The 24,190-nt window shown below is 48.5% G+C and overlaps 1 protein-coding gene and 1 non-coding gene across 5 annotated transcripts in view; one reads left to right on the top strand and one right to left on the bottom strand.

Moving 5' to 3' along the window:
- Positions 1-24,190, top strand: part of ADGRF5 (adhesion G protein-coupled receptor F5) — a 110,225-nt gene that overhangs the window by 51,546 nt on the left and 34,489 nt on the right. For all 4 annotated transcript variants that reach the window (XM_066359248.1, XM_066359247.1, XM_066359249.1 and 1 more), the window contains 3 exons: positions 296-421; positions 7,292-7,346; positions 20,209-20,373. In XM_066359248.1, coding sequence (XP_066215345.1) covers positions 320-421; positions 7,292-7,346; positions 20,209-20,373 — 322 coding nt within the window. In that variant the 5' untranslated portion in view covers positions 296-319. The remainder of the gene's footprint in view (positions 1-295; positions 422-7,291; positions 7,347-20,208; positions 20,374-24,190) is intronic.
- TRNAS-AGA (transfer RNA serine (anticodon AGA)) lies at positions 18,263-18,338 on the bottom strand. The gene has a single exon. It is a non-coding gene; the product is annotated as a tRNA-Ser (tRNA).

A 24,190-nucleotide genomic window follows, 5' to 3' on the forward strand; every position in this document is an offset into this window, starting at 1 on the left:
AATAAAAAGATAGATTTAACTATAGTAAGTTGTTTTATAAAGATTTATTCTGCCAAACTTAACGAAAATCCAACATAAAGTACTTGGTAAGTAATTATTATTATATGCTTTAACTTGCTGTAGCTCTGCTTTATAAATTTTATAAAGTAAAGTTACTTCCCTACTTTATAAGTCACCATCACTGTGGAACTGGTGGGCAGTTAGAAACTGTTACTACTAACAGAGATACAAAAGTGGGCAGTAGGTATAAAAAGGTTGACTACCCCTGCTCTAAGCCATCGCATTTCCATTTCAGGCAAAGCGCTTCAAACTTGAAGAGATGAAACATTCAAGGAGAACCACGTTGTGCTTCATGATCATTGTGGTTTATTCTTCCCAAGTCACAACAACCTTGAATTTAGAGTCTATTGTTCATCCTTCGGTGAGTAAATCCACATCTGCTACATTCTTCTTTGTCTCGTTTTTCTGATCTCCTGGGAATGTCACAGACGGAAATTCCTTTAAAAAAATTTTTAAGGGCTTTTGAGAAAATGTTGTGAATGAGGGTAAGGAGTGGTAAGCATAGATATTAGTGTGTCTACTGGGTTACAACTTGTCATGCTTTGAAATCAAAGGCACATCCCCCAGGCTTCCCTCCGTAACAAGACGGCCCACTCTTGGCCTGAAGCTCTACTCTGTGAAACTGAATGACCAAAGGAAGATTTTGAGGTTTGAGAAGGACAGGCGTTCTCAAAGGATTCCTTTTACCCTGAGCATCAGACTAGAACACATTTCAAAAGGTGTTAACTGTGTGTGTGTAGGATAATCACACAGATTGGGATGGTTGAAGGTGCCATAGATGTCGTCTAAGCTTTCTGCTGACATATTACCCAGGTCAGTTTGTCTTTGGGAAATAAGTGGTAGTTTGCCTTCAGTAAAGGGATGATAAGTACTCCCTTGTTTTTTATGGGAGTTATTGGGTTATTCCTTCCTTAGCCTACTCCATGTACCAGAGGCAGAGTGTGTGAGAGGCTGTGAAATCTTGGGAGACTGAAGTATCGTATTTTTTGTTCCATAAGACACACTTTTCCCCAAAAAAAAGTGGAGGGGAAAAGGCCCATGCATCTTATGGAGCAAAAAATATGGAATTTTATTAAATATTTTAACACACCATTTTGTTCAGAATATTTTTTCTCTTATTTTCCTCCTTAAAACCTTAGGTGTGTCTTATGGTCAGGCACATCTTATGGATCGAAAAATACAGTAATCCTCTCGGTCTTAGTTTCTTCTTTTCTGAAACAAAGACGACAGTACTGATTTCCTGTGATTGGTATGAGAATTAAATTAGCTGATAGTTCTAACCAGTACCTGGCGCATATTAAATGCTGTATCACTGTTAGCTATTATTATTTCTCCTACTGCAATTTTTTCTTGATTGTTTTTTATAAAAGATATTTTAATGCTACTTTATTTAGTGTGTCACCGCTGTGATTGCTTCGTCGGTTGATTCCAGCATTGCAGTGTCTTTTTTTGCCATGCTTGGTACTTTTAATTTTTATTCTCTATCTTCCATTCCAACTGTCAATCCTGTTTTTGTGTTTGTGTTTGCCTGATCTTTGTCTTTTATTTTTTGTTTAGTCTTTAATGTATGACTTTGCTTTAATAATTCCTTTATAAACAACATGTGTTTAAGGCTTTATTTTTTCTTGTAAATCAAATCTGAGTAAACCTCACTTTGATTGTGGAGTATAATTTATCCACATTTAATGTCGTTTTTTTTTTGTTTTTGTTTTTGTTTTTTAATTTCTTTTTCATTTTTCCGAAGCTGGAAACGGGGAGGCAGTCAGACAGACTCCCGCATGCTCCTGACCGGGATCCACCTGGCATGCCCACCAGGGGGCGATGCCCTGCCCCTCTGGGGCACCACTCTGTTGCGACCAGAGCCACTCTAGCGCCTGAGGCAGAGGCCACAGAGCCATCCTCAGCGCCCGGGCCATCTTTGCTCCAATGGAGCCTTGGCTGCGGGAGGGGAAGAGAGAGACAGAGAGGAAGGAGAGGGGGAGGGGTGGAGAAGCATATGGGTGCTTCTCCTGTGTGCCCTGGCCGGGAATCGAACCCGGGACTCCTGCACACCAGGCCGACGCTCTACCGCTGAGCCAACCGGCCAGGGCCTAATGTCATATTTTAAATGCTTGATCCTACTGACAGGATTTTGTTTTGTGACTTATTCACTTCCTTCTTACTTTCTGTTTTTGTGTCTTTATTGTTTCACCTAGGTTTTGTCTTTTTCTTTATATGTCTCATCACTTGGGCGTATGCTTTGTGTTTCTTCTTCTCGACTCCAGCACTGGTGAAACCTGTACAATCACAGGCAGCAGCTTGCTCAGACACGGGGTAGGGGAGGGCGGCTGGGGGGGGGGGGGAGATGCTTATGGCTCCTGTGGATTCACAGGGTCAGGGCGGAGCTCTGGTTATCCCAGGCCAATGGGGAGAAAGCTGAAGTGTGAGCTGATTTCAGCGATGGGGTTATCTTTGCCTCTGCTCCAGAATGACTTAGTGTTTGCTCACTGACTGCAGCAGTGCCCTCCCTGTGCCCTCCCGCTGTGCCAGGCTGGCCCTCATCACAGGGCCCTAACAAAGCTCTCCCATCTGCCTGGTGGCCTAGGCTGTCAGGTGTCAGGGGCCTAAATGACTCACCTCTCAGATTTGCTAGTAGAATTTGAAATTGGTGTTCCATGAAGGTTCCAACACCACCATTAAAAGACCCTACTTTTTCTCCATAGATCTGCATTCAAGATCATCCCTTCATACAACCCAAAGGCCAAAGACCCCCCTGCAGAGGTGCACCTGAGCATGCCCTAACAGCTCACGGTGTCCTAAGCGACTGCTCCGCTAACTGCAATACGTAGTAATGCGCTTCTTCTAAAAAAAAACAAAAAAAAAACCTGGTAGCTTTTAAAATAAAGTTTACCATTTTGACAATTTTTAACTGTCAAGTTCAGTAGTGTTAAATACGCTCACATTGTCGTGCAACCGATCTGCAGCACGTTTTCATCTTGCAAAACTGAAAATCCATATCTATTAAAGAGCAACTCCCCATTGCCTCCTTCCCCAGCACCTGGCAGCTGCCATCCCACTTCCCGTCTCTACGATGTTGACTATTCTAAGTACTTCATATAAGTAGAATCGCATAGTATTTGTCTTTTGGTGACTAGCTTATTTCACTAAGAAAAATGTCCTAAAAATATATCTATGTAGTAGTATGCATCAGCATTTCCTTCCCTTCTTGAAACTGAATAATGAGCCATTGTATGTATATCCTACATTTCCTTTATTCATTTATCCCTCAGTGGACACGCGGGTTGCTTTCGCCTCTTGGTCATTGTGACTAATGTGGCTATGAACATACATGGGTGTGCAAATGGGGAGTGGTGAGGTTTTAAAATGTGATGACGTAGCTTCTCACGCTTCCATTTCAGCTCAGGAAGTGAGGCCCCGGATGTCGCATTTCTGACAAGGAGCCCTTATTCCTGTCCCAAAGACCACACTTTCAGCAGCAAAGCTGTAAGCTCTGGAGTTTGGCCTCAGCCTTGAGTCTGAAGCCCAGCTCTGACCCTCACCAGTTTTGGAAACTTAGTCAAATTTCTTCATCTCCCTTAACCTGTTTCCTCTAGGTCATATGAGAACAGGTAGTGTCTCCTCATCAGTTTGTTGGGCGAATTGAAGATTCCCATACATGTATGTCTTGGTACAATGACTAGCACAGAGCAGAGCAAGTGCTTAAGGTTTGGTCGTTATTTTTATTATTGTAGTACAAATATACCTCTGTTATTAATATGCCCGTGCAAGGTGACATCCCATCAGGACCCTTGCTGAGACAGTTAAATAACTGACTCAGGATTTAACTGTCTGGGATTCCAGGTCAAGATACAGAGAAGTGAGTGACAGGGCCTTGACAAGGAGGCCTCAGTTCTGGCAACAGCTGGGACCTTTGAGGGCCACCTAGTCATCGGGGTTTACGGGAATTTTCTTTTCTACACATAAAATGTCACCTCTTATTCCTGACTGATTGTCCACACCCACTTAGGCCACTGTCCCCACCTTCTTGGTTATTGGTAAAGTCATCATGTCCAACAGGTGGGGCGTTTCCTGGAATTAGCGACCTTGAATCTTCCTGCTGAAGCTTGGCCATCAGGAAATTCCCTCTGGACAGAGCCGGCCATGTCGCTCGACACTCAGCCGGGTACTTGTGCATGGGCAAGCGCAGGAAGGGCCAGCTGGAGGCTCTGTTCTCTTGTCTCAAGTAAATATTTAGCAGGGCCTTGGAAGCCCCTGGCAGGATCTGTGCTCCAGGCAAGTTCTGGAGTCTCAGAGTTCCTAGAATGGGGTGACGTGAGGACTCAGGAGGGCAAAGCCGGTGCCCCGTGAGCCCCAGGCCAGCTGTGCACACGGACACACTACAGCTAGAGACTGCACAAGCATTCGGTGAGCCTCAGCACATCACTGTCCACAATGCAGGAGACCGAGGCTTGGCGTGAGCGCACGGCTTTTCTAGGCAGGAAGAGCAACAGCGGCAGGTTCAGTTCTTGGTGTGACTCCGGCATTTGCCTCATTGATGTCCAAGTCCCATGACTTGTCTCCTTGTCCCTTCTCAGATCTGGGAGAGCCAAGGGCAGTCACCACCACTGCTGGGGAACGCCTCAGAGGTTCTATTGCTTTCTGTGTGTTTTCCCTCTATTTCCCCCTAAGATTGCTGGGCTCAAAATAAAACAGGTTATTCTCACAAAAACTTCTGACTCTTCATTGGACAATACAGAGGCAGTAGGTTACAGAGCTGTGGGAGCTGCACTTTGCAAAGATGCTCCCTAGAAGTTCCAGAAAGTCACCATCAAGATTCAGGAAATTATTAAGAAGCAGCATTTCTCAAAAGAGGGTCTCACATTAAGGGATTGAAAAGACAGTTTCTTAAACGCTCCCCTCCCCAAACCTGCTAAGTCAGATTGTGAGGAGGAGAAGCAGGTTACCCTTACGCTCACAAAGATTTCAAATAGTTCGCACGAGAGAACGGATAGGTATCTTAATTTCAGTGCACAGCCGCCAGCGGCAAGTCCTTAGCTCTTGACCCCACTGGAAGACAGAGCAAATAAAATCTCAACCCGTCAGAGCTGATCAAAGTGACTTCCAGTGGTCTCCTCCTCTGGGGCTGACTACCCAACTGCAGCCTGGGAAGAGTGGACAGACAGAGCTTTCGATGGCTCCCACCCCCCTACCCCCAGGCCCCTGGGAGGATGGAGGCAGGAATGTAGCGGAAGAACCTTCCTTTTCGCCAGGGCACAAAGCCAAAGCAGGCTCCAGGGGAAGGAAGCTGGGCAGGAATCAGTCCTGTGCGTTGACTTGGCTGCTTCGTGGCTTGGTCCCTGCATATTTCAGTACAGCTGAAATAACCTTACTGCAAACGGAGTAGCAACTGGGCTTTTGAGATAGATGCCAATTATCATCCATCACTGCGCTATTCGTTTATTTCTTCAAGAACATTTACAAATGATCAGGTCTACAGTTTCTCCCCAATTCCTATAGATGTTAAGACTAGTCATTGAAAAGAAGGAAGAGATAAGAGGAGGCATAGAGAAAGAAAGAGAAAAAATGCAAGATAAAGAGAGACTTGGGTCCCTGACAAACCCACAGTTTCTCAAGGTATCTCCTGATTAAATGATGCTTGTGTGGACAGCTGCAGACTTTGGAGCCAGGCTAGCTGGTTCAAATCCTGGCTCTGCTATTTAAAGGCTGTGTAACCTTCACCAAATTATTTGACCTCTCTGTGTCTGTGTTTTTTTTAATCAATGAAATGTGGGTAACAGTATCTGCATCTTAGGTTGTCATGAGCATTAAATAAGTTAGCACGCATTAATTACTTAACAGTGTCTGACACAGGGCATTGAATACATCTTAGGAACTATTATTTTTGTTATTGTTATGATCTGAGATAACTGGAAAATAATAGTAGACCCCACAGATAGTAGAGTGAGCTCTGCCTCGTGAAGGTCATAGGTGTGGGTCACAGCTCTGTGGGCAGGAGTTACCTGGGGAGACTTATAACAGTGGGGCTCTTCTCTTGAGCCATGAAGGGAGTTTGGATTGAGAAGTACCTCCCAGGAAGCCACCTGGTGGCCAGGGCGAGCCAGGAAACACGTTTCAGACCCAGGTGAGGGTACCACCTGTGAAGCCGGCAGTGATCCCAGCCTCAAAGCCAATCAGTGTCGGTTCTTAAACAAGAAACCACCTGATGACAGGAGATGAGCTTTGTGGAGATGAAGCAAGAGGCAGAGTGCAGAAAGAGGAGTCCATGTGGATGTGCCCCCAGAATAATTGGCAGCCCTCTTGGAATAACATTGGCTATGTCAGCATAACTAGTTTTCAGTGCTTTACATTTATGAAGCATTTGCCAATCTCCTGAGGCAAGTTATTTTTATCCCTGTACTGTAGGTGAATACTAAAGCACAGAGAGGTTAAGAAACTTCCCCAAGGTCACACAGCCATTTTATCGCAGGGCTTGAATCTGAACTCAATGTCTGCAGCGTCCTTGGTAGTAACTATTGTATTATCTGATATAACTAACATTCAGAGCTTACTATGTGCCACATTGCAGTTTGCTTAATTCTCAAAACAATTTTATAAGGTCAGTACCATTATTATTCAATTTTATAGAGAAGGAAACTGAGCCTCAGAAAGGATAAATAAATTCCTCCAAGTCACAGAGTTAGTAACTAGCACAGCGTCGTAGCCAGGCAGTCTGACGCTAGAGCTGGCTTTCATAGCCTTTGCCACAGGAAGCAGCCATCCAGGAGAAAAAGGAGCGGCGAAGGGGAAAATCATTCCCAAATGCTCCTAATGCTGCGGAAATACTGGTGCGTGGACAGGCTGAGTGCTGAGATGAGGTCGTGAGACTTGTCAAATTCCAGGTCCCTGGAATGAGTCAGGTTCAAGTCGTAAGCAGAAAGCACAAGTTGAGAACACCATAATTCATTCTTCTTGACAGGCCTCAAACTGCAGGAACTCTGGGAAACTCAGATAACTCTTCTGCCCCTGGATCTAGAGACTAAAAGTGAACTCCAAGGTCACGGTACAGCGACGGCTCCATGTCACTTTCCCGACCCCTGAGTTGCTGTCCGCCCAGCACCTACTGGGCTGAAGGTCCTCACCCCAAATCTGCAGCCCGAAACTCAGCTCTAACATTTTGGGGCACGAGCGCAGAAAGCCGTGGTGGGAAGACACCTCTACCACTAACTGACAATTTCCTAAAATGTTCTTTCAGAATCTCCATGAACAAGAACTAGCCGAGGAGGAGTCGCTAAGGCAGAAGCGAGCGGGTATGTAAACTCTTTGCTTATCAATCACTTGTAGTGAGTCCACTCAAATGACCTTTACTCTGACTTTTGAAAACACTGTGGTCCACGTCACTCGGTCCCCGAGCACATCAGGGCTCACTGTCTAGAAGTAATTACGAAGGAGCTCCATTCTCCACTCTACCAAGTGGCACTGAACGCATCCTGGCCAGATGGTGAGTCTCCTCTCCCGTCCATTGCCTGTGCCTGTCTCCTCGGCTACCTTCCAGCCACAAAAAAAAAAGCCTGCTTCTCTACTCTCCACCCAGCAGCCTTTCTTTTTTGCCTTTTTATTTTTATTTTTTTAACCTTTTCTGTTCTCACTTGTCACTGTATTTTGTGGATCGGCTTAACCACTAGACTCAAGTCCCTCCCCCCTGACTCCCCTTCTCATTTTCCCATCGCATTTCAAAAAGTGGTCTGGAAAATGCAGGGCTCTGCCCTGGGGAGGGTTGAGGGCAGGCGAGGGCTGTGAGCACTCGCTGCGCGTGACCCTCGGTGTCCCGTGCCGCGGGCAGGACTCAGGGCTCCTCGGTGTCCCGCGCCGCGGGCAGGACTCAGGGCTCCTCGGTGTCCCGCGCCGCGGGCAGGACTCAGGGCTCCTCGGTGTCCCGCGCCGCGGGCAGGACTCAGGGCTCCTCGGTGTCCCGTGTCGCGGGCAGGACTCAGGGCTCCTCAGTGTCCCACGCTGCGTGCAGGACTCAGGACTCGGGGCAGGTGTCAGCGTACGTTGGCAGGCCGGTTCTTCCCAGGCCCAGCTACTCCCCTCATCGGATCCTTTCAGAAGCATCGATCTGATGCTTGTATTTCCTGGCCTGAAAGTCTTCCTAGGCTCTCAGTTGCCTCGACAATAAAATCCAGTCACCTGCTTGAGTCCCACCGGACCCTGCGTGCTTTTCCCACGTGTTCCCTTCCGTTCCCTTGCACACAGTCAGCGCCCTGCTCACCATCCCCCTTTGCTTGTCCGAAGGGCTCTGACTTCCGCCTCCATTCGCATGGGCTCCTGCCATGGAAGGCCTTTCATCGAACCCCCGGACAGGGTGGGGCTGTGCTTCTGGGTTCCCACTGCCCTTGACACATTCCACAGCACAGCGTGTGTCTCACGGCATTGTCATTATTTTGCTTCCTGTTTGTCATCCCCAGTAGACATGAGCTCCCTCGAACCCTCTTCCTCTCCCCAGCCTGGCTTCTAGCCCAGTCTCTCAATAAATGAGTGAACGGACGAAAGGAGTTCGTGTCTTTGTCATAGCTGCCCCTTGGTGAGTCCAGAGGGCACGTTCCTGTTGTTAAGAGTCTGCTGGCCTCACAGCTGTCCCAACTATGTAGAAGGTAGAACTCCTTAACGACAGCCTCGCGACTGAATCGCTTTCCAGGTGTGCTGTGACCTGGTCCGCTCAGTCTCGTGGCTTGAAAGAGAGGCTGGGCCGCCCAGCAGCGTGGGCTTGCCCCGAGGTCAGGGTCGCGGCATCGGTCAGAGCCCCTCGCCGCCCGGCAACCAGACCCTCCTACTGGGACACGAGACCTTGACCCCATTTTACTGAGCTCTCAGGATCCTCGCTGGAAGGTCATACCACTGATTATTATCCTCCTCCTCCTCTATTTTCCTTTCCTTTTTTCTTTTCCTGTCTCCTGTCTTCTGCTTCTGCTTCTGGCTCAGCCTTGTTTCCTATCCTCATGGGACCCACTCTCCCCTCATCGTCCCTCCTTGCTTGAAGTGGTCGGTAGCCCGGAGGGCACCTTCTGCACTTTAAGACAAGCATCACTCTATCTCCCCCATCCCTTCTCTGCACCTGTGACAGGATTAGGGCGAGCGGTGTTCCCATGCAGTATTTTGCAAGACTTTTCTTTTTAAAATCAAATGGTTGCTGGGTGAATTCTAGCTCCCAGGTTTCCGCCAGCCTCCTCCAGGGCTCGGGCTGCCGGCGAGGCTGGAAAAGTGACGTCTTCCTGCACTTCCCAGCCGGGCTGTGTGTCACCCATGGCAACAGCACGGGAGGTGAGCCCGCAGGGAGGAAAGCGCTTCTCCATCTAGGGATTTCACGTTCCAAAATTTTTCCAGACGTGCTTTCATGGAAAACAATCACGACGGTGATAAATCACTGTGAAAGCTTGTTTTCCGTTTATTATATGTGATCCTCTGTGCCCTCGCCCCTCCAGAGTCATGTTGAACGTGTTAATCACTCAACACACCACCCGCAGAAGATGGATGGGCCTTGGTACTTTTACAAGATTACTGCAGTAAGGAACGGCCTGGAAAGGTCTGGGCACCGGGCTGCAGGGACCCGGAACGGGAGTTGCAGCTGAGAGCGTCACTGTACAGGAAAATTTGAGAGGGAGCAACAGAGAGGTTAGGTGCAGCTGAGGCCACACGGAGGTGTCTGTGTTCTGCTCGGTGTGCTGCGTCCGTGAGGTGACGGCAGTGGACCCTGATCTTCAGAGTGGAGCTCTCTTCCATGCTCTGGGAGCCTGAACACCAGAAAGGGTGACACGGCGGTTCCCAGAGAAAGAGATTCTCAAAAGGAATTTGTTTTTTGAGACACTGGACCAAGTCTTTAGGGTTTGGGATAGAATTGTTTTTAAAGGTAGGATTAATGCTCATATTCACTCTCAGAGCACTATGGACTTCTTTCTAAGTCACTTGGCTCAGTTATATAGCTGCTTGGGCCCTCGATATATATTTATATCTGTGTGTATATATACATGCAGATATATATGTATATATAACACACACATATAGATATACTTATACACAGGTATATCACATCACACAACCACAAGTATACATATAAATATATATGTACCAAAGTAATATATTCCATATATAGTACACCAGGGGTTCCCAAACTTTTTACACAGGGGGCCAGTTCACTGTCCTTCAGACCGTTGGAGGGCCAGACTATAAAAAAAAAACTATGAACAAATCCCTATGCACACTGCACATATCTTATTTTTAAGTAAAAAAACGAAACGGGAACAAATACAATATTTAAAATAAAGAACAAGTAAATTTAAATCAACAAACTGACCAGTATTTCAATGGGAACTATGCTCCTCTCACTGACCACCAATGAAAGAGGTGCCCCTTCCGGAAGTGCGGCGGGGGCCGGATAAATGACCTCAGGGGGCCGCATGAGGCCCGCGGGCCGTAGTTTGGGGACCCCTGTAGTACACGTCACTGGGTTGTTTGGAGGATTAAATAGTAATGTATACATATTACTTTTAAAAATGTTAATGGGGTTATCTGGGAGTTTCATGGTTTCTGTTTTAATATATATATTTTTAAATTAAAAATGAAGTCGGTTGATTTATTTACAGAATTAGTACTGTATTTGAAAGAGCCTGAAATATCCCTGGTACAGAGAAGTTCCCAGGTAGCTACCAAAGGCAGGAGGAGGGAGGCCAGGATACAGGAGTTAGCATTTTAGGAACCCTGTTTCAAACCTCTGCTGGGCAAGAGAAGCCTGCACAAAACCCCAGGGCCAAGAACACGTGCGGTCTGCCTGGAGGGCGGAGGGGCTGTGGGGGGACAGGGGCCGATAAGGAAGGGCTGAAGCGTCCAGAGTGTGTCCTGACGACACGGGGAAGCAGACTCTAGGTCACTGAGAGGCTGGCCCAGAGGAGGGACTGCCAGGAGCTGCCTGAAGTGCCGCTGGCCCGCTGCGCATGGCTGGGGAGTTAGAGGAGGAGGTCAGGGCCGGGAGGCCAGGGGAGGCTCAGCAGTGTGGGTCCGCCCGGGGCGTGAACCGGGACCGGGAGGCCAGGGGCAGGCTCAGCAGTGTGGGTCCGCCCGGGGCGTGAACCGGGACCGGGAGGCCAGGCGCAGGCTCAGCAGTGTGGGTTCACCCGGGGCGTGAACCGGGACCGGGAGGCCAGGGGCAGGCTCAGCAGTGTGGGTTCGCCCGGGGCGTGAACCGGGACCGGGAGGCCAGGGGCAGGCTCAGCAGTGTGGGTTCACCCGGGGCGTGAACCGGGACCGGGAGGCCAGGGGCAGGCTCAGCAGTGTGGGTTCACCCGGGGTGTGAACCAGGAAGGGAGCCGAGGGGAGGCTCAGCAGTGTGGGTTCGCCCGGGGCGTGAACCAGGACCGGGAGGCCAGGGGCAGGCTCAGCAGTGTGGGTTCGCCCGGGGCGTGAACCAGGAAGGGAGCCGAGGGGAGGCCTGTGAGCAGTGTTCTGAGATGTGGAGCAAAAGGGCCTGGAGGCAGATTGGACCTGGGGAAGGAGGGGAGTGATGTCCGGGTGACATTCCGGGAACGCACACAGCAGGGTGCTGGGGGACGGGGAGGCCACGCGTGGAAGCCAGAGTTGGGGTGAAAATAGCTTGGAGGTTTGCCGATAAGCTTGAAAATCAGTCTCAGGAGGAATCGTTATAGGGGACTGAACATCGAAGTTACGGTTAGAAGTCACACAACTATGTCACCTCTGTCCATTTGTGAAGCTGTCCACCCCAGGTTTCTAAGCTTGACTGAGAACTTGACTTTGGCCCTGGGCTGGTGTCCCCATTGGTTTTTCTTCAACTTCAAAAGGAATGATCAGTAGGAGACAAACTTTCAAAAACGGAGAGCCAGGCTGTCCTAACCCCGCACAAGAGGTACTTACATTTCCACACCCACCGAGCGAGAGCGAGGCTCCCATCAGGTCAGGATGCTGGCCACCCGGGTGAACACCCAGACTTGTGTGCAGGCCCAGCCACCAGGGAAGACACCCAGACCCAGACCCGTGTGCAGGCCTGGCCACCAGGGAAGACACCCAGACCCGTGTGCAGGCCTGGCCGCCAGGGAAGACACCCAGACCCAGACCCGTGTGCAGGCTTGGCCGCCAGGGAAGACACCAGCACCCAGACCCGTGTGCAGGCCTGGCCGCCAGGGAAGACACCCAGACCCAGACCCGTGTGCAGGCTTGGCCGCCAGGGAAGACACCAGCACCCAGACCCGTGTGCAGGCCTGGCCGCCAGGGAAGACACCCAGACCCGTGTGCAGGCCTGGCCACCCGGGTGAACACCCAGACCCGTGTGCAGGCCTGGCAACCAGGGAAGACACCCAGACCCGGACCCGTGTGCAGGCCTGGCCGCCACGGAAGACACCCACACCTGGACCCGTGTGCAGGCCTGGCCGCCAGGGAAGACACCCAGACCCGTGTGCAGGCCTGGCCGCCAGGGAATACACCCACACCCGGACCCGTGTGCAGGCCTGGCCGCCAGGGAAGACACCCACACCTGGACCCGTGTGCAGGCCTGGCCGCCACGGAAGACACCCAGACCTGGACCCGTGTGCAGGCCTGGTCGCCACGGAAGACACCCAGACCCGGACCCGTGTGCAGGCCCGGCCACCAGGGAAGACACCCAGACCCGTGTGCAGGCCTGGCCGCCACGGAAGACACCCAGACCCGGACCCGTGTGCAGGCCTGGTCGCCACGGAAGACACCCAGACCCGGACCTGTGTGCAGGCCTGGCCGCCAGGGAATACACCCACACCTGGACCCGTGTGCAGGCCTGGCCGCCAGGGAAGACACCCACACCTGGACCCGTGTAAAGGCCTGGCCGCCAGGGAAGACACCCACACCCGGACCCATGTGCAGGCCTGGCCGCCAGGGAAGACACCCACACCCGGACCCATGTGCAGGCCTGGCCGCCACGGAAGACACCCAGACCCGGACCCGTGTGCAGGCCTGGCCGCCAGGGAAGACACCCACACCCGGACCCATGTGCAGGCCTGGCCACCAGGGAAGACACCCAGACCTGGACCCGTGTGCAGGCCTGGCCGCCAGGGAATACACCCACACCCGGACCCATGTGCAGGCCTGGCCACCAGGGAATACACCCACACCTGGACCCGTGTGCAGGCCTGGCCGCCAGGGAAGACACCCACACCTGGACCCGTGTAAAGGCCTGGCCGCCACGGAAGACACCCACACCTGGACCCGTGTGCAGGCCTGCCCACCAGGGAAGACACCCGGACCCGGACCCGTGTGCAGGCCTGGCTGCCAGGGAAGACACCCAGACCCAGACCCGTGTGCAGGCCTGGCCGCCAGGGAAGACACCCAGACCCAGACCTGTGTGCAGGCCTGGCCGCCTAGAGGTGCTGTCCTTGTTTTGATTGGGGTCCAGGAAATGTGATCCGCTTTCCAGGCTGAGAAACAGATTTGAGGGTTTTCATGGCTCCGCTCTTCCTTGTAGTAGTGTGTGACACTTAGGGCTCCCAGCAGGCCATGGTGGTGGCGGCGGAGTGAGCTGAGGGGCTGCGTGCTGTCGGCCTGGCGTTCGAGTTTTGTTTCAGGGTTGACCTTCCTCATCGGGAGTGCTTTGTTCTTTTGGTTTCTAATTAGTGTTGTTTGAGTAACACCCTCAAAGCTGAGACTCGACTGAAACAGCATTGATTTTTTTTTACCTTCCAGAGACATTGGCAAAGAATGCAATCATGACATTTTTAATTATCAGCAGTATTATCTCTACCTGTTGCTTCAGAGTGGGTACTGAACGCCAGAGAACTTGCTAGGAGCCTGTGTACAGCATCCCAGCTCCTTCACAACAATTCCGCCGAGAGCATATCACCCCTGATTTATGGATGAGCCAAGTGTGGCTCACAGAGCTCCGCGGTCTGGCCAGTAGGCAGGCATCCCCCCCACCCCATCTCTCGCTGGCTCAGCGTCCATGCTCGCAGCAGAAGTCATAGTTTTCTACACGTGTGTGTCTCTGGCCTGTGAGATTCCACCCCGTGATTCTCAGAGCGGCTCTGTAGCACAAGGGAACACTGACCACTGTCTTCATCGTACTCAGAAAAGAACTTTCTATGGGGCTGCCTTTGGTTTTGCGGGTATATGACGAGTCACTGGAGCTGATTCTTTCCCCAGACTTCTCAGCCCAGCGTGTTATGACACAGTGCTTCCTACCCCTCCTCCGCCCACACCTGTCTGGCAAGCCACGGCCAGCGTTCTTCTGGTGGTTTATTTTACCCTGTGCGAACAAACTTTCCTAAAACCTAAAGGGAGAACAGGACCCTTCAACGATGATGCCAAATGGCTACCTGCTAGAGCATGCCAGGAAAACAGAAGAACAAGTATATTTACCTGCTACAGAGCTACAGGGCAGGAGAGACCGATCTCACGATTTAAAAAAAGCATTTGAGCCCTTCGATCCAAAGAAAGCTACCCTCGACCTCATTTCTCCTGAGTAGAGTTAGCGGCCTTCATTCTTTTTTAGGGAGAGGCTAATTTATGGATCTACTCAGGCTTTGACTTTGGAGAAGCCATAATTTTTATTAGAGCTGCCAGGCAGAAAGTCGTATTGTTTGCTTTAACAGCTGTGATAAAGACAGGGCTGCTTGTCGCAGCTTGTGGCCAACTTTCCAGAAATGTCCTTTAAGATAAGTGCTGTGTGGCGGGCAGTGATTTATGGGAAAGGAGAGGGGAAATCCTGGCTGGCTTGTGCCTGCTGGGCCTGCAGATAGGCCTCCATCTGTGACACGGATGACACCTGGAATGTGCCACCTTCCACCAGGACATCGGTGAGTCAGAAAAATTCAGACAAACAACACCAGGACAAAGGGCCTGAGAAAAGAGAAAACTCATTGAACCGTCTGGAATCAGATGGTCCAGAGGCAACAGCGGAATATGGGTGGGCCTCTAACGTACACACTCACAGAGAGGTGCGGGAGCAGTCCTCTGTCCTTCCTAGGTCCCTTGTAGCCTGTGGCAGGACAAGGAGTAGCACTTTCCCAAGCTCTGAAGTCCTCAGGTTTAGGAGAGGGGAGGGGGCAGAGTTTGGCGTTTCTATTACAAACAGTAGGTCTGTCTGAGGCTATGAGCAGGGTATGCCCGTGTCCCCGGCACTGAGCACAGTGCCTGGGAAGCAGACATTCGACAAGTAGGAAAGTTACTTATAAATTGTTGGGCAGATAAAATGTATTATGCTCACTTTGTTAAAGTGGCACTGCCCACATGGAGGCCGTTGCCCAGGTGATATTAATGTGTCTCTGTGGGCTGTGGGTAGGCAGAATCCTTGTAGCCTGGGGCTTGGTTTTGGGATTAAGCCTTTCCTACCCGTTTTGATGTGGGGTGGTACAATCCCATCATGCCCCAGATAAGTGACTTTGTATTAGAGACTTCCCTATTTTGTATATTGGATTAAAGGTTGTGAAGCTACACTATAAAATAGGGGCAGAATAGGAGCTTGCTCTCTTGGTTCCTGGGATGATTAACATGAGAGAGCAGAGGGAGCAGAGCAGAGAGCAGCAGAAAGAGGCCATGTGGCCAGGAGAAGCAGCCAAGATGGCGGAGTGCTGAGTGAGATGCCAGTTTGTGTAGAGTTTGTGCAGAGAGAAGGAGATGGGGAACTAAAGAGAATAAGGCTGGTGAGCTAGAAACCTTTGATTCTAGGAAACTCGGATAAGTCAGTAGCTTTGTGAGCACTGAATGTGAGTGGGTTTTGGAGCCCAGTGAGTGTTTTTGCTTGCCCGCCGAGTGCAAGCTAGGATTAAAGACTATGGCCCATCAGCTTTTGGCTCCGTTGTTGCTTTACCGACTGTCCGAATCCAATGCGAACCTGCATGGGCTGGGCAGCTGTGATGGCAGCCCTGGCCCTGGCTGCTGGCTTTACATAAATCAAGTAAAGAACAAACAAAGCAAGGATTAGTGTCAAAATCCATGAATGTCAACGGCAGCGGGTCATTGGGTTATTCCTCACTGTGAAGTTCTAAGATATGTATTATGTTGAATCAAATTGGACAAAAGTTTTAGATAACTCTTCTATTTATCATTAATAATTTCACCCTTGAATTTAATTTTATTTGGAAATGTACTTCGGGAGTTGCTCACCGTGTTCCAAAGACATTTAACAAGAACACCTTACGTGTTTACCATAGTTCAGCATTTACAAAGTGCTCACTTTCATTGTCTTCTTCTATCTGAGTCAGGGCAGGGTGTGGTTATAGTAAAATGGACTCTGGACTCCGAACAATGTGGCTTCAAATCCCAGCTCTGACATTTGCTTTGACCTCAGTTTTGTTATCTGCAAAATGGGAGTCCCCATACTGTCCTCAAAGCCCTGGAACCGACCTCGTACTGGATAAATGGCAGCTGCTATTATTATTGTTACTTTCATTATGATCACCTGGGAGCCATTCGGTATCCGGTATCCCTGACGGAAGAGGTGAGCAGGTGTCAGCTCACTCAGGGCAAAAGAGGGGGAATGAGACGCGTGGCTGTCTCCCGCAACAGGAGCACCAGCACATGGCATTGAAACCAAAGATCAAAGCTGAAGCCAGAATGGTGTGCTGGTGTTGGTTCTCCAAGACTGCCTTCTCAGCGTCCTCGTCGGGATTACAGTGTTAAATCCCCAACCTGCTTGATCACCAGAAGCACCAGTGGGAATCGAAAAAGATACTGATTTCTGAGCCTAACCCGTAAAGATTCTGCTTTGGCTCACGTGGGTTAAAGCTCCAAAACATCTGTGTGGGCAGAACATCCTAGGCGTGTACAGTCAGCAGTCAAGGGTGGGCACTGCTGCAGTGGATGAGTCCCAATGAGTTGCAACGGTGTCTTTTTTGAGCCTATTTGGAAGAACGGACCGCTTTTAAAGGAAGAGACGTTTCCTACTTTATTAGAGATTCCGGTTCTTATCGGTCTCTAGGGAGAAGTGGCACTCAGGCTAAGGGTTGCTCTGAAACTCCTTTAGAAGTTATTGAAGATCATAAAAGGTAGATAAGGAAGAGAGGGCCTTACAGGCGGGTGCTTTTCTTAATAGTCACACAAATCCCATAGAATGGAACTCGCTAAAGTCACAGGAACTTGCCCCTTAGTCTTCTAAACTTTTGGCTCAACTCCTTGGAAGATCTCAGCGGAAGAAGGAACTGCCTTGACTTCAGGGGGTGGGGTTAGGGGGGGAATGGCGGCATCCATGACTCACCATGCGGTTTCCAGGCACACGCTTGTTCCGCAATTACGTCTGTGAAGAGCGCAGAGTGGTGGGCTTAGGGATGGGTGATAGACGTGGCCCTCCGGCAGGCATGAATATTATACTGTGATCAGACCTTGGGATACAGCAATGCGATTGATGAAGTGGGTGATAGGGGATTGTTATAGACCTCACTCGTCTCAAAACAGTGTTCCCGTCCAGGAAATCCTGTTTACGTTCATGGGAGGAGAGTAGACTGAGCACAGCAAAGGAATTCTTGGAGCTCGGAATCCTCCTCAGGGTATAAACATTGCTGCATTACTTTTCAGGAAAAAAAAAAAATGTACTCTAAGGCAGACCTTGTAAATATCCTGCAGGCACCCACTCTCCTCGCAGATGTTCCCAGTGGGCACATTATATCGAGAGTTTGGATCACACAAATTAATATAAGCATTCCATCCCCTTCCACCCCCTGCCCCCCACTCCACACTCTCCCCTGCCCCAAGAAGCTTGTTTTCATCAAAAATTCTTTGGGAAACAGGAAAAACAAACAAACAAAACAGAAAATATGGAGTAACTGCATAGTACCATGACAGACTGAGATTCTGTACTGGGTAGTGAAAGTCACTTATTCTATAGTATTGTATCTTTTTTTATATATAAAGAGAAAATACAACTTAAAATGCATTCTTTGTGTGTGTGTGTGTGTGTGTGTGTGTGTGTGTTTGTGTATTTTCTGAAGTTGGAAACGGGGAGGCAGTCAGACAGACTCTCGCATGCGCCTGACCAGGATCCACCCAGCATGCCCACTAGAGGGCGATGCTCTGCCCATCTGAGGCGTTGCTCTGTTGCAGCCAGAGCCATTCTAGTGCCTGAGGCAGAGGCCATGGAGCCATCCCCAGTGCCCGGGCCAAGTTTTTGTTCCAGTGGAGCCTTGGCTGTGGAAGGGGAAGAGAGAGATAGAAAGAAGTGAGAGGGGGAAGAGTGGAGAAGCAGATGGGCACTTCTCCTGTGTGCCCTGGCTGGGAATTGAACCCAGGACATCTGCATTCTGGGCCGATGCTCTACCACTGAGCCAACCAGCCAGGGCCTAAAATGTATCTTAATATAAACAAATCAACAGATATTTTTACAGTTTGACATTAAGTTGAATGATGCCAAAAATGAAATAATTCTCAACAATGTTAATGAGTTAAACCAACATCCTAAGACAAACATAGTTTGCAACTCTAAATGAACAAACATCACAGCTTTCTACCATAAACATTTATCAATTGGAATTTCCCATAGTAAATTTGCTCTATTTTAGTGTTTCATATAAATAATCTGTGGAACATTTAAAACAAATATTGCAATATTATGGGAGACATTCTTTGCCCTTTTTAAAAAAAGACATAGAATTTTAATTGTATAGTAAAATATGTATCATAGATCCAGATTTTACTCAAATTTTAAGGTGATAGTTTTGTAGGTATTCACTTACCTTTTCCCTATTTAACTGACAAAATAAAATAGCCCACAACTTGCCTTCTGAATGCATCTCTGTAAAAAATTTTCCCAATTTTTGAAGATTGTTCATTACCCACAAACCAAGTCTGCGTCTTCTGCTCCAGTTATATATTTCAGCCAAGAATGAGCCAGGGATTCTGGCTGTGACAGAGAGGGGAATCTGTGACTCAACTCAAGAGAGTCACAGGTTTAACAAGAATTGCTAGGACACCCATACCCACTTACTATGCAGTGAGCTCCAGGCCAGATGGAGTGAGTAAGGTCATGAGAGAAAAAAGAAAGAGTTCCTGCCTTTGAGAAGTTACATCTAGTGGGCCAGACATGATGTAATATAGAAAACAATGAAAGAATATTAATATATATATATATGTGTATATATATATATATATATATATATATATATATATATATTCTGCCCAGCCTGCAGTGGGCATATGCTGGGGAGCAGATAGATGCATCTAGAATGATAGCCAGTCAACCAGACTGGAGACAATTTGGAAAAGCAATGGAGAGCTGAAGACCGCTTTTATTTTACTTTCCAAGTTGCCAGTTTCACCGCTGTTGAGTACCTATCCTGTTCCGGACACCAGAGATACAGAGTGTAAACGAAGAGTCACATTCTGTGCATTGGAACTAAGGGAACTGACCAGATGACTTTTCCCAGAGATCGTCAAGCTTGCACAGTCCAGCTCTCAACATACGTACATGTCAGTTGAGTGGTGTTTGAAGCATGCTGAGACATCCTACTGAGTCAGGACATTTATTGTCTAGATCATTGCCAAAGCCTTCCTGCTAGGTCTCTCTGCTTCTATTCTTGTCCCATTATAGTCTATCCTCCACATAGAGGTCCTGGGCCTTGGAGGCCAAGGAGGGTGGGGGAACGGAGAGGAAGGACGAGTCCTGAGCTTAGCCTGTGAATCTCTCCAATGGCCAGAGACCACACGCTGAGACCGGACAGATCAGTTGCCTTTCCCTGTTAAATACACTGCTCACAAAAATTAGAGGATGTTTCAGAATGAATATGAAGCGATAAAAAAAAGCAGCATTTGATTTTTTTTATTAAAGAAGAACATCAGAAAAGCAAACGATAAGTCAAATCGTTTGAAAGTTGTTTGATTATGCAGATGAGATGCAAAACCAACTTTTATGTCATTGGTGAAAATGCACTATCCAAAAGGCTGAAAGTGCTGGAGTGTCTGCACATTGCCTGATCCCCTAATTTTTGTGAGCAGTTAAGTCGTAGAGAGGAAACACCATGAAGGGGGACTTGGAGGTGGTCAGTACACACACTCTTCTTTTCCTCTGACAAGGTTCATTAGAAAATCTTCCAGGCCGATGTGTCCAGCATCCATATATTCCTGTCATTACTTTCAAGTGCTAAAATGTCTATCGTGTCCTCCCTCCACCGCGGATGGGTAAGTTCTCACCGCCTTCGTGTGCTTTCATTTCAGTTGCCACGAGTCGTCCTGTAGAGTACACTGTTGATGTTGAGATCAGTTTTGAAAATGCCTCCTTCCTGGAACCTATCAGAGCTTACTTGAACAGCCTCAGTTTCCCAATTCAAGGCAATGACACCGACCAGGCTGCCAACATTCTGAGCATAGAGGTGACAACAGGTGAGTAAAAGACCCATTGCGTTGGAATGGAGGACTGGGAAAATCAGAAGACTGTCTGAGCTCCTCCTGACAATGAGAGCAGATCATACTTAGTAGGCAAGTGAAATGACCCAACGGGCCTGATGTGTGACTTTATGACTTCGTAGCCTTCCAGATGAAGATCCTATGGGTAAACTCTACAGCCAGTTTGCTTATTTTAAATGGTGGCCAAATGTTTACTTGGTGGTTTGTTTGTTGATTGTCACAAAGTGGTCCCAAGATACGGCCACGATAAACTAGTGGGTACTCTTACCCTGCATAGTCAATGAGTATAACAGGTATTGGTTTGGGATACTAGTGAGTAACGAGTCCCCTTCTTTTCGGCATCATAGGTCAGGAAGTAGGAACCAGGTGCATGCTTGATGCTTGGCATTAGCAGAACCTCCAGGACTATGGGGTTGGATTTTCTGGTCACTGACTTCCTTTCAACATCATGCTCAGGGGACCATCACCCTATTATGTCTCAGGGGACCATCACCTCTATTCCATAGCAGCTGTGAGATGGGACTGCCCCTGGTCCTCTAAAGGTGACTGCTTTGTCAATTGCAAAGCGCTAAGATGTTGGGCTTTATTATTCTAAAATGGTGTCAGGAATGAAATTCTTATTTTCCAAAATCTTTCTGAATTCCTCTACTTTATATAGTCTATCACAATATCGGTCTATGCATCTTAATTTTTAGTTCTTAAATAGATGCTGCTCGAACCTGAGATAGCTACCCTCTCGCTCCCTTCGGATTCCATTCCCCACCAAATTCTACATTAGCATGAATCTTCTTCAGTTACCGCGAGGTTCTCCGATCTAACACCAATGGGTGTTGTGAGTCGTCCTCAACCTTCCTCGAATGTATCTGTGCACAGAACACTTCCATGGAACATTTCACAAAACTAGTTATGTTGGAGCAACATAGGAAACACCTTTCTATGTCTCCACTCACCACTTAAGCACTCTGCATCTAAAATTATTTCCCTGTTTATGGGAAAAAATTAATAATTTGATAGAGTTTTCATCAATTTTATTTTGCTTCCCAGTAGTTTCTTTCTTTCTTTCCCCTCCCTCACTCCCTCCCTCCCTCCCTCCCTTCCTTCCTTTCTTCCTTCCTTCCTTCCTTCCTTCCTTCCTTCCTTCCCTCCCTCCTTTCTTCCTTCCTTCTTTCCTTTTTTGTATTTTTCTGAAGTGAGAAATGCTGAGGCAGAGAGACAGACTCCGCATGTGCCCGACCAGGATCCACCTGGCATGTCCACCAGGGAGAGATGCTCTGCCCATCTGGGGCATCGCTCTGTTGCAACCAGAGCCATTCTAGCACCTGAGGCAGAGGCCATAGAGCCATCCTCAGTGCCCAGGGCCAATTTCGCACCAATGGAGCCTTGGCTGCAGGAGAGAAGAGAGAGCTAGGGAGAAAGGAGATGGGGAAAGGTAGAGAAGCGGATGGGTGCTTCTCCTGTGTGCCCTGGCCAGGAACTGAACATGGAACTTCCACATGCTGGGCTGACACTCTACCACTGAGCCAACTGGCCAGAGCCTCTTTCTTTTTTTTTTTTTTTAATGGAAACCTTTGGTATCTATTTGGTTCTAGAAAGCAAATCTAGTAAATGAAACAGACCAATAAGTATCAAATAAATAAGGCATTTGTTTTTGTTGAACAGCTTGTGATTATTAATGCCTGACTTGTAGTAGTGAGTTGATGTTCTATGCACTCAATATAAACATATTCACACGTTATCCCTGGTTTCTTTCGTTTCTATTGGAGGAGGCCTAATATCAGGGGCGCCGCTATTCATGCCATTTTAGAAACTTGTTAACTCGAGTTTACGAATTGGGTTAACAAGTTTCTCTCTTTTAAAAAAAATTATAATTTATTTATGTATTTATTTTGTGTTATTGAATTTATTGGGATGACAAAACTATACAGGTGTCACGCACACAACTCAACAAACCACCCTCTGCCTAGCATGTGGAGTGCACTCTGCCCCCAGGAATGTCCCTTCTGTCCCCATTTTCCCTGCCCTGCCCACCTCCATCTAGCCCCCACCCCTTTCCCTCTGGCCATCACCACTCTAGTGACTGTGTCTATGTGTTATGTAGGTATGTTTTTTGGTTAATCCCTTCACCTTCTTTCATCCAACCTTCCCCCCCCCCACACACACACACACCCTGCAACAAATGCCCTAGGAAAGTCTAATCTATTCTGCCAGCAAGAGCAGTCACTCACAGGGTGAAAGGGTGGAACCTTCCTGATAGCTAACTGAGAGAGCTTCAGGCTCACGACCCTCAGGACCTGTGAGAAGGCTGGGGAGAGCTGACCTCGGGGAGGAATGGATGGGATCAATGGGCAATGTAATTAGTCTTACGAACCGTGACGCTAATGTCTAAGCAACCCCAAGTTTTCTCTCTTCTCCTCTTCCCATGCTTCCCCCTGCCCATTCTTCCAACAGCTTACCTTATGATCTTTCCAAGAAAGATATTTTAAACAATAGAAAACAAAAACTAAGGGCCAGACAGTGTTATAAACCACCAAATAATACTTGGAATACGGCAGGTGGCTTCGTGATGATAGCTTTTTGTCACCCTTTAAAGCATGGTCGTATTTTACATGGGGGTCAAGAGTTCTTCAAGTACTCCCCCCCACATCCCTCTCCAAAATGGACAAACAAAACAAAACAAAACAAAAAATGCTTTAACGGTAGGATTTCAGGTCGGTAGGAGAGAGATTCCGACATGGGGGTTCTTGTTATCTCCCTTCCAGTTTCCCCACCAGTGTTCACCGCCCTCACTAGCAGCCTGGGTTCCTCTGTTCCTGATGCGTCTGCTCTACCCGCACCGACTTCGGGGGCACAGGACCGCATCGGTGTCCAGGAAGCCCTGGGAACTCAGTTGTTCCTCCCCCTTCAGGAACAATGGCTTGATGGCTTCCCTTTGGAGAGTCACTCTGTTAAGCCCTCTCCCAGGCACCCATCAGCAGAACAAACAGCTCCCGCTGATGTGACTTTGGTTTGGTTTTACAAATAAATTCAAAACCTTCTGTTTTCAGAGCATTTTTTTTAATGTACCCATGAAGCGGTGGGATTCAAATATTTTAACAGCCAGTTCCCTGCCCTAATGACCATTAAAGTATTAAGAAAAGATATATCAAAAGGTAGTTTATTGTTTCATGCATTTAGTACTTAAATAAGAACAGTAAAAGAGGTACACAAGGGCCCTGGCTGGTTGGCTCAGTGGTAGAGCATCGGCCTGGCATGTGGGAGTCCTGGGTTCGATTCCTGGCCAGGGCACACAGGAGAAGTGCCCATCTGCTTCTCCACCCCTCCCCCTCTCCTTCCTCTCTGTCTCTCTCTTCCCCTCCCGCAGCCAAGGCTCTATTGGAGTGGAGATGGCCCGGGCGCTGGGGATGCCTCTGTGGCCTCTGCCTCAGGCGCTAGAATGGCTCTGGTTGCAACAGAGCAACACCCCAGAGGGGCAGAGCATCGCCCCCTGGTGGGCATGCCAGGTGGATCCCGGTCAGGCGCATGTGGGAGTCTGTCTGACTGCCTCCCCGTTTCCAGCTTCGGAAAAATGAAAAAAAAAAAAAAGAGGTACACAAAACTAGATTATGTTATAAGAATTTTAAAATATTAATGACAAAATATTAAGTAATATCTGACAAAAATAATAAAACTGTTATTTAAGATATTCCCATATTGCTTCTTGATTGGCATCCTCACTTGCAATGCTTTTCTCCTATGGACGGAATGAACATGACTACAGGAGCTTAGAATACTCTGTTGTGCAGATGCACGTTAA

The sequence above is a fragment of the Saccopteryx leptura genome, chromosome 1 (assembly GCF_036850995.1).
Source record: "Saccopteryx leptura isolate mSacLep1 chromosome 1, mSacLep1_pri_phased_curated, whole genome shotgun sequence".
Lineage (NCBI taxonomy): Eukaryota > Metazoa > Chordata > Mammalia > Chiroptera > Emballonuridae > Saccopteryx > Saccopteryx leptura.